General features: G+C 32.8%; 1 protein-coding gene across 4 annotated transcripts; it reads left to right on the top strand.

The window, feature by feature from the left end:
* Nucleotides 1-776: 776 nt before the first annotated feature.
* Nucleotides 777-8,423, top strand: LOC123883380 (CTD small phosphatase-like protein 2). Of its 4 annotated transcripts, none has more exons than XM_045932159.1 (7): nucleotides 777-1,010; nucleotides 1,975-2,232; nucleotides 2,941-3,041; nucleotides 4,787-4,880; nucleotides 5,987-6,436; nucleotides 6,879-7,216; nucleotides 7,931-8,423. In XM_045932159.1, exons 2-7 carry the CDS (start codon nucleotides 2,064-2,066, stop codon nucleotides 8,087-8,089), a joined length of 1,311 nt encoding a protein of 436 aa, XP_045788115.1. In that variant the 5' UTR covers nucleotides 777-1,010; nucleotides 1,975-2,063; the 3' UTR covers nucleotides 8,090-8,423. The 4 variants fall into 4 exon arrangements, with proteins under 4 accessions (XP_045788115.1, XP_045788114.1, XP_045788113.1 ...); XM_045932158.1 differs by having other exon boundaries at nucleotides 779-1,010; nucleotides 4,787-4,886; XM_045932157.1 differs by having other exon boundaries at nucleotides 784-1,010; nucleotides 5,987-6,505.
* Nucleotides 8,424-10,657: the final 2,234 nt, after the last annotated feature.

Genomic DNA, 10,657 nt, shown 5'->3' with positions numbered 1-10,657 from the left:
TAACTTTATAACTCTAACAAGAAGAAAAAAATTGTTAGTGGGTTCAAGTGTTCCGGTTAACAAAAAGTGTTCCGGTGTTGCAGATCATGTGTATCCATCTATTCTGATAAACAAAAAAGTGCTCTGCACTCAAGTGTTCCGGTTAACAAACAGTGTTCCGGTGTTGTGGTATCTATCTATTCCGGTAAACAAAAAAGTGATCTGCATTCAAGTGTTCTGGTTAACAAAAAGTGATCCGGTGTTGCGGATAATGTATATCCATCTATTCCGATAAACAATAAAGTGCTATGGTGCTGCATATGCATACATGAATCCACGATTTTTCCCTTCAATCTCATGTACAATGGCTAGTTGGAAATGAGGATTTTTCCATTCAATCTCATGTGTATGCATCTATATGTCAGTGACAGATACTATATGGGTGATTGTTTCTTGTAAAAACATGGGCACCTTTCATTCATGATTGTATGCCGTCACTTTTTACCTTTCCTTTCACCAATATGTAATTAAATTAAGTTTGTAATTTACCGGAATACTATTTTTTACCGGAACACTTGAGGCTGCTCTTTTTTAGAGTTATCGGAATACTTTATTCAACTGTTCTGGATTGTAATTTTTTTACCGAAACACTTAATCGGGGTGAAGAGAAATAATAAAAGAGGGTAAAATGGGAATAATGGGTTGTTTGTAGGGGTAAAGAGTTAAATGTTGGGGTAGAAAAAAAAATTTCCTGAATGGAGGGCGAGAGTAATACCCAAAAGGCGAACCCATGTTCAGTTCTCTTTCCACGAAGCAGCACGTGTTGACGCGTCTTCCTTAGCTGGTTCCACACTCCACGTGGCACATTCCTATCGGTCGACGCCATAGAAATCATCCCAGCCGTCAGAAACATCGCCCAACAACGCATACTTACGAACACCATTTCTTACACTCTTTCTCTCTCTGACTCGCGGAAAGAAAATAAATGGAATTTTAGAGAGAGAAAGGGATTGGTCCAGTTACTACCAAAGGTAATCAATCTCAACTCGAATTTCACTGTGTTTCATTGACTTAGTAAAATTGTTCAGCAAAATTACAGTTTTTTTTTTTTACTTTGAATCTGAACTGTTTGTTCATATTTTGATTTTGAGAATAGTTTTCGGTTCGGTTTGTTATGATATAATTTTATAGGTTGACTTCAGATTTTGTGCGTCAATTCGTCAGTTTTTATGCATATCTGATTTTGAAGCTCTGCAAATTTTTTAATACAAGTTAGGTGTTTGTGTTTTTTTTTAATTTTATATATTAAGGATAACCGAGTAATCTCCTTAGCACAAGGTGTGTTAAGATATACTACAAAAAATTATAAGAGTCAAAACAGAAGTAACATCGATAAAACAAAATCAGTCGATGATACCCATACATAATTTTTTTTTACATATGTTACTTGGATAATGTTATGGTTGTGAAAGGGTATCTTTTAATTGAGCCTTCTATGGCTCTGTTTCTGTTTGGCAAAAAATAGTGGATAGTTGATAAGTTAGTTTATAGCGGATAAGCTAGTTGATTGAATTTGTAGTATTTGATAAAATTACTGGTTGAATGGATTTTTCCTTTAGGCTTCTTTGCTTCCTGGTAAAATAATTATTAGGTCTTGAATTTTACTTTTCTACATTTTTTTTTGTTGTCTTTGGACGTGTCTTCTATGTTTGAGTAATTTGTTCTAATTAATGGCAAGAAATGGATACTTATGTACTTTCTTGTACCTCTTGCTTAACGATATCATCATCTTTTATAACCTAAAGAAGGAAAGACTTGGATTTTCAGTTTCCTGTTCTTAAATGCACATTTCTTATTGCGAGTATTAATTTATTGCTTGCTAGTTGCTACTTGTGTACCAGTTCTTTTTCTTTTAAAATTTCTGCAATCAATATTTTACGTCTGCTGATTATGTAATTCATATTTTGGTATTTTTGTTCTCTTCTTATGCAATAGCCTCGTTGCTTTGACTGTCAAGAAGGACCTTGGTTCACCACAGATGTGCCGAAGGCAACATTGCTGTACCTATTACAAGCACAATTCAAATGCCATCCCTAAAAATGAAGAGCAAAGTAAGTGTGAGCTGTTTGACAGAGAGAAAGGATATTCAAATCTGTCCAAAATCAAAAGTAATTTCCAAAACCTCATGTTCTAAAATCATGATTTCTGCACAAGAAGTAGAGATCGATGCAACTATTCAAAATTGTATAGATGGTAAGAAGCTACTTTAATTGCTTAAATTTGATGTTTCTGTCAAAGACTTAAAGTATATATGTAAATGTTTTTCCTTACCAGTGCCTTTAAGAAGGATCCATGTTTTTGCTTCTTTTTCGGTTTCTTTTTGGAGCTTTTCAACATATATAATATATAACGTTCTTCTGCTTTTGACCTTTCATCATTGATTTTAAGCAAGCAATAGAATCTTTATTGGTGATTTGCTCGGCTCATATAGTCTTAATTTGTATCTTAATTAAAGGAAGACTGATCTATGATATACATGCCTTATGACATTCTACACTTACTCACAAATTGTTCTATTAAAGGTCTTAATGTCAATCTCTCACTACATGACACACATCAGAGGGCAGAGAGAAAAATACAGAAGCATGAATGCATGATATAATAAAAAGAAAATAAAATTCTCGCATAGACGAAATGGTTTATTAGTCTTTGCTTTATCCGGTAAAAGAACTGTCTGTAATGTGATCTTATTATTGATTGATCATCGAGTGGAATTTTCAAATTTTGTTACTGCTCTGAACTTTGAAATGTTTTTTCATGATCTATTTTTTTATTTAATTTTTTTTCTTCTCTAGGTAGTATCACTTTCTGTCGCTTACAATCTTCCTTGATTTATGGGTGTGTCTAAATTGAAATTATTTTAATCCCATCAATTTGATAATTATTATTATTTCTCTATAGTTTCTTCAAGGTCGCTGCCCAAAGACATTGCAAGTGATCAATCTACTGACAGCAAAGAATTTCTGGATCATGAAAATACTGAATCCCAACACCAATTTTCTGTATGTTCCTCTGTCCTGTAAAGAATGTTAGAGTTTGGTTGTATTTGATTTACATGATATTTATTTATTGGAAGTTTACCTTTTCTTGTGTGCTACTAATACCTTCGTATTAATTACTGCAACAATCAAGACAACTAACGTTAGTCAAAAACAGAGGAGTCTTGTTTAATATGACCCCTCTATACATGTTATCCTGGATTTAATGCATTCACAGTTTGCTAGGCCTAGGCCTTGCCTTTCTTAAATGCCACATTACTTACTATCCTTATTGAAGTACTCCCTTTGGACACATTATATAAGGAAAAAATTACTAATTGCACTTTTTTTTTTGGTACAACACTAATTAACACTGTTAGTTAAATCATTTAATTTACTTGGTCTAATAAAAAACATCATTGTATTCACTATCTCTCCATTTAAATTTCTATGAAACTTATTTCCTGAGAATATTAACTAAAGGCTATTTTGAAAATGATAAATTAAATATGGCAAAATTAGTTTGAATTTAGTTATATGTGAGTCTATAAGTTGATTTTTGTTTCTATGTGTCAGAGAGAGTAGCTGGTTGAATTGTTCTGGATATGTTTTCATGTCATAAATTCAGTTGTTTAAAAATCTCATCTTTTAGAATTTACAAACTTGATGCGAGAAATCAACAGTCAAATCTGAAGATTTCATGAGCTTTATTAACTTTGTGGAAAACTTAAAACTGCCATGGGGTTGAAGATATAATTTTCCCTTAATTTATATAGCTCTGCTCAATATTTTCTTCAGTGCTGTTATTCTTTTAGTTGTTCACTCTAGCACTTGACAAAATATTTTTAATTAAGCATATTAAAAGATATATTTTTGCAGTGAGTGTCTGAGTGTCATTGTTTTTCGGCATTAACAGAACATAATCAAGTAAGAGCTAAGAAATACTCCCCCTCTCATATCTACACTTAAAAGGAGAATGACCATAATTTAATGCATGCATGAATGTGTCTGTTTTTGCACGGACTAAGTTAGTACTAGTAGTAAATATTTTCAAATAAATAAGTGTCTGTTTTTATCTTTCTTTTAAATTTCAAATAAATTAAAAGGAGGCAGAAATCATATAACTTATAGTTCAATATATACACTGGTTATTTTAAAGCCAACTTTTTAACTTTATTTGTTTAAATCTAGTTTAAATTTTATATTAATTGAATAAGAATCAAATTTTACGGAATATCAAAGAGAGGGATTTTAAAACCAGCCTACTGTACACGGTTATGTGCCTTCTGAAGGTTTCCAAACCCCATTGTTAACTAATTTTGGACATACACTAATAATAATAAACATAGCTATGAGATTTATATTCTCTTGTAAATAAAAAAAATTATCCAAGTGCAGGATTTTAAAACAGTGGTTATTTTAAAATTAACTTTTTAACTTTATTTGTTTTAATCTAGTTTGAATTTTAAATTAATTAAATAAGAATCAAATTTTTAGAAAATATCAAAGAGCAGGATTTTAAAACCAGCCTATCACACGGTTATCTGCCTTTTGAAGGTTGCCAAACACCACTGTTAACTAATTTTGGGCATACACTGATAAACATAGCTATGAGATTTATATTCTCGTAAATAAAAGAAAATTACCCATTTCTCAAATAGATAGATGCTTGTAGATGCTTCAAGTATAAGTTTTAACTTTTCTATTGAAATGTTATTATATAATCTCATCTCTATAACAATTGTCATAACTCATTTTCTTTTTTCTAGGAACTGAACAATCCCTGTCCAGAAAACTTAGAAACAATTTTTTCTCCTGCTTTTGAGCCCACTGATGTCCGTTCACCACATTATACCGAAAAAGGTACAGGTACGAAATGTCTGTTATTTGTGCTGTGTGTGTGTGTGTGTTCTTCTTTCCTGCCGGCACTCTAATAGAACATGATTGGCAATGCTTTCTTTTTTCTTTTAAAACAAGATTTATCATGATTTTTTTTATTGTTTCTTAATAAATCATGATTTTTTTTATTGTTTCTTAATAACTTTTATTAGTTGACTCTGCATATAACCTAAACTTGCACTATATTAATTTCTTTCCTATCCGACTCTTGCTTTGTGAATTAAAAGAGGGTGTCTTGAAATTCTTCAAAGATTTTATTATGTGGTGGAATGGCTGGTTTCCAAGAAAAATACGAGAATAAAAAGGGTCACTGCAGTTTGTTGGAGATTGTGTTTAAATTTCCATATCATGATTGTAGCCAAAGAAAATTATGCATGATGGTCAATAATAGCTTGGTGGTTGGGGATTTATGAGCTGATTGTCATATTTTAAAATGGGACTAGTCAAAACATAGGGACAAGTAGTCTTAAACGCAAGCAATAAATCAGTACAGAACAAAACTAGCAATGGAAAATCTAGTACAAATTAATAAAATCTCGCAAAACTCTGTACACAGGATTGACTGAAATTAACTTTAAGACACCAATAGATAAATAGTAAAATACCACTACGATTAAAAATATCATTCTTTTAAAACAAAATATTTAAATCTTGAAGTATGTGATTTACAATTCAGCCCGGTTTCCATAGTAGACCAAATTAATATGTTTGGTTTTCAACCTCATGGCTGCTACATATAAAACCATTCACATGCTTTCACCTAATAGCTTAGACTTTTTAGGATAGTTGGTTGGGTTCATAATACAGTATCAGAGCCTCTTAACTGAATAAAACTTAAATTTCAGCACAAGCTTGGATGAACTTGTGTGTTGTCCACGATTTAAGCCCAAAAGGATCACGTGTTAGGGGGCTTGCTAGATATAACCATTCATGTGTTTTCACATAATATCTTAAGCTTTTACAGCAATCCAGTGTCTTTTAGATTTAATTGACGGCATCACAATGTACGGCTACTTTATGCCTATCTCATTGTTATTGCTTATATTCTGACAACTTCGACTGTCTTATAGGGAGCTTTGGTGATGCTAACATGGCAGGAGTGGGAGCTGATGAGGGAAAAAACATATGTCACTTTGAAACATGTGATGTATCCGATTTTTACATTTCTGACATGATCATTACAAGCTTACCTTTTTATGGAAGTTCCTTGGATGATGTTGGTGAAACCAACTACTTATCTGCATATGGATCCACCGAGCCATCCGAGTTTTGTTCTTCTGAGCAGTACATGATCCTGCCTGCTCGTGAAGATGATGCTAAAGTTGGCTGTACTACAGATACCATGTCATGTGAAGAAACCATTATGGTTCATGAAAGTGCTCGCTTGTATTCCGCTATAGCTCAGATAAGATCCTGCAACCAGGACTCTGATGTTAAAGGTGATTTGGATAAGGCAGAGTGCTTTGATCCACAATCATTTATCAAGAAATTACCGGAACTATCAGAAGTAGAATTAAATGGTCAGCACACACTAATTCCTAAGCAATCTCTAAGAAGAAAGACAGTAACTCTAGTGCTTGATTTAGATGGTAATAAATTATCTTAGCATTTTTACTAGTGGTTACTAATAATCTATAATTACTTAAAGTAGCATTGGCATAAACTGATACCATTTATATAAATGCTGTCTGTGTCATAGGTCAAGTCCACCATTTATGAATTCATTTTTTCACTTTTCCCTGATGTGTGCAGTAGACACAACTAATTTTTATTGAATTCATTGCATTAATTTAAAACTCACTTAGCTCAACTAACAACTTTCAGCATCTCTACTGGATGGATATATATCATTGTTGCTTTGAAGAAGAGATTTTTCATTTTTCCTTGATGTTTTATTTCCTAAATATTTACGGTTGAAAATCCTATTCACCTTAGCCATCTGTCACGCTTTGTTATGTGCAGAGACCCTTGTTCATTCTACACTGGAACATTGTGACGATGCAGATTTCACTTTTAACATTTTCTTCAATATGAAAGATTACACAGTATACGTAAAACAGAGGCCTTTCCTGCACACATTCTTGGAGAGAGTATCAGAGATGTTTGAAGTAGTTATTTTTACTGCCAGCCAAAGCATATATGCAAAGCAACTACTTGATATATTGGATCCAGATGAAAAATTTATTTCTCGCCGTGTGTATCGAGAATCGTGCCTGTTTTCAGATGGAAACTACACAAAAGATCTTACTATATTGGGTGTTGATCTTGCAAAAGTTGTCATAATTGATAATTCACCTCAGGTATACAATCTATCTATCTCTTTTGTTGGTTCAAGCTTTCAACTAAATATCTTTCTTTTAATTCCCTAATTATAAGAAGTTTTAAATTTCTGTTAAAGTATTGAAGTCTCATGACAATATTATTTTGAATTTCTGGGGACTTAGCAAGTATTCATTTTCCCGATAGTGTTACACACACTCTCTCACACATCTAGATACATACATAAAAAGTATTGATAAAACTTAGGTATGGTAAAATAATCATAACTATTATCTTTGGAATCCTGCAATGAGCACTAGGCTTTGACTTCTCCCAATTCTGAAAAAGAAAGGGAATAGACCTGAGATTCCTACAATGAGTACTAATAACTTCATAAGGTTGGATGAGAGGTGAAGAAAGGGAAAGGAAGAGAAGTCGACTCAACCCTTGTTTGGAACTCTAAAATGGGAGAAGGGAAGGAGGGGAAAGTATTCATCCTCCTTCCCCTACAAATCTTCAAAAAAATTCCCACTCAACTTTGGCCCAGGTTTTAAGACTTATTTTAAATTTAAAGGGAAAATAATGCTCTATGCTCACTTCAACAATAAAAAAAAGGAAATAACTATCTTTATTTCCCCTGTCCCTTTTCCCGCACAAAACATCCATAGGCTACTACTGTCTGGCCTTGATGGGGGATGGGAAGAAAAATAATATCATTTGATGTTTAATCCTTTCACTCTCATAATCCATTTCAGGTATTCCGGTTGCAAGTGAATAATGGTATCCCCATAAAGAGTTGGTTTGATGATCCATTAGATTGTGCGCTGATGTCATTACTTCCGTTTCTAGACACATTGGCTGATGCCGATGATGTGCGTCCTATCATTGCAAAGAGATACGGTAACAAAGAATAAGGTTTCTCCTTAGACCAAATTTAGCAACTTTTTCTTTCTCTAGGTTTAGGAAATTTAGCCTCTAATTAGTTGCTAAAGCTCCTTTCCATTCGAGTTGAGATGCATTAACCTATACAATAAACTATTGGTTGTCTTATTGTTGAGTCCACAGTTTGTTCTCTTTTCTTCTCTCAGTTAACAGATCTGGATTTCTCTATTTCTCTTGAAAGGTAGTTGTAGCAACCATCTCCTTTTCTTCTTTCCGTCTAGTCTTTGTACAGTTGAATCTTGAATATTATGTGCTGGTGTACATGAAATTTATCATATTATGGAATACAGTTCTGGAAGTTACATATTTCGTTTTCTATCTTGCATATCAAGAGACAACAACTTGTCTGCTAATAGAAATGGAAACTGTTATGTCATTAATTTTTCTTGGTCGTTGTTGTTTATTGACATTTTGCTGCCATACAATCATCTAAAATTGTGATCCAAGTATTATTATGTGTATCATTAATGCATGTGTGGTTAAGGAGGCAAAAATTAGCTAACCATCCAGAAACTATTGAACACATTGTTCAACAATTGTAACAATACTAGGAAAAACCTTGTGAGGAAGTACAACAAATTGAAGGGAGTCTAAAGATAACTGAAACTACAAAAATCAAGAACAGTTGCATGGATAAGAATGAATAGCATGTGTATAGCTCTTTCAGGCAATGGCTATTATCCTTAGTAACAAATTTGAAACATTAAGCACTGTGATGAAATATATGATCACAGTCATAGGTATGAAACATCGACATGTTATGAGAATAACTGAATAGTGTAGTATTGAGTATTTTCATAATGATAATCTTATTTCATTTTAGGTTTCAACCTTTCTGATGCATGCAAAAGAGAATTCAGAAGATGAATGTGAAATTAGTTACAATCATAATTTAGAGAGTGGTTTGTGTATGTGTAGATAAGACCTATAGAAGCACCATTAAAGAAGGTATAGCAGATGGATAGTCCAATAGTTTTAGATAGAGGACTACCAAGTAAAACTATAGGGCAAATGATAAATCTCTTGACCCAATACATGACAGCATTTTAAGGCGTTGGTAGCCAATTCCATCTAGTGGAGAAAAAGTGCTTAGTTGTTGTTGTAAGGATCGACAATGTTAGAAACATTCTTTTAACGCACTCTTTGTGATTGGTCCATCTGTGGTCAATTTAGGATTAGGAGGAAACTAATTTGACTTCTTTAAAGTTGAGCAATCACAAATAGTGTGTCCAAAAGAGTGTGTTAGCATTTCTTAAGGATATCCCTCGGCCACCAGGCTCCCATATTCTCATCATTAAGGAGTCTCGGAAGCTTTGAAGCTTGATTAATATCTGGTTGATTAAATTTCTGATGCTTCAACCCATATCCTAGTATAAATCTTCCACATGATTTAGTGAATAGCTGTCTCCTAGTATGACTAGATACAAGAAGTACCTAGGTCAACAATCGTGAGAAACTAATTATCATTTCATCATGCTTTTAATACATTTTTTCTCTTCCATTTCATGTTGGGCATTTATGGATGGAAATTTGTTTTTGATAAAATGGATGGCGTGCTTTGAAATACTCCCGTTTTACTTGTCGCTTTTATAGATAATATTTGTTCCTATGTACTTGTCATTTTCAAATTTTAATGAAGCATTAATTGTTGTTTTCTCAATAATACCCTTGGATATTTATTGCAGATAGAGAAATATGTGGAAGTAGATAATAAATAATCAAGGGTGTTATAGGAAAAGGAAAATAATTTTTTCTAAAGTAACAAAATTTATTGATTTCATTGATTTGTGCAAATAATCTTAAAATGACAAGTAAAAAGGAATGGAGGGAGTACATTGTTTCTACATGTGTTCAATAAAAGTGCGATGTGTTTGTGAGAAACACAAATGTTTGAATCTCTGTACATGATATTTACATTTGTATTGTTTAAACATATTGTCGTCTTCATCAGCTTTTGTATTCATAAAGTAGTTTGGCCATCTATTCTGTCCGAGTTGGAAGTCTTCCTCCTTTATAACTTCTAATGAGCTGTCAATATCAATCTGAGAGGTAAACTAGCTTCTTTTGCTTTAACTTCTATTCCTAAACTTTGAACAAACTAACTAGTTTATATATTTTCTATTTAAGATTATCATTTTTGACTTCTGGTTCAAGAACTGACTATACTGCTATGCTCTTTATAAGCCATAAACTTATTTTTATCTTCCCTGATCGTGGTGTCTGGTGACATAACTAGTATTGTTGATTAATTTGAGTAGACCTGCATATCAATATGAAACTTAGAATTGCGACTGTATGTGAGCAAATGTAAAGATATGGAGGCAAGTAGGTTTGCTACAAGGATACATTGTGATGATGATATGGTTCCTTCTAGAATTGAAGAGCAGTAGTTTTTGTTAAAATTATTTGGACTTAACCTGTACTATAAAATAGCTGGCTATCACTGATTTTATGATTGTGTGCTTGTTCTCGCTATCATCCTTTTATGATTTTGCATCCGTTGTCTGCAGGTCTGTGAAGGATTTTTTTTATTAGATTAT

This window comes from Trifolium pratense, linkage group LG5 (assembly GCF_020283565.1).
Source record: "Trifolium pratense cultivar HEN17-A07 linkage group LG5, ARS_RC_1.1, whole genome shotgun sequence".
In the NCBI taxonomy this organism is placed as follows: domain Eukaryota; kingdom Viridiplantae; phylum Streptophyta; class Magnoliopsida; order Fabales; family Fabaceae; genus Trifolium; species Trifolium pratense.
This window is presented reverse-complemented; position numbering and strand designations above follow the sequence as displayed.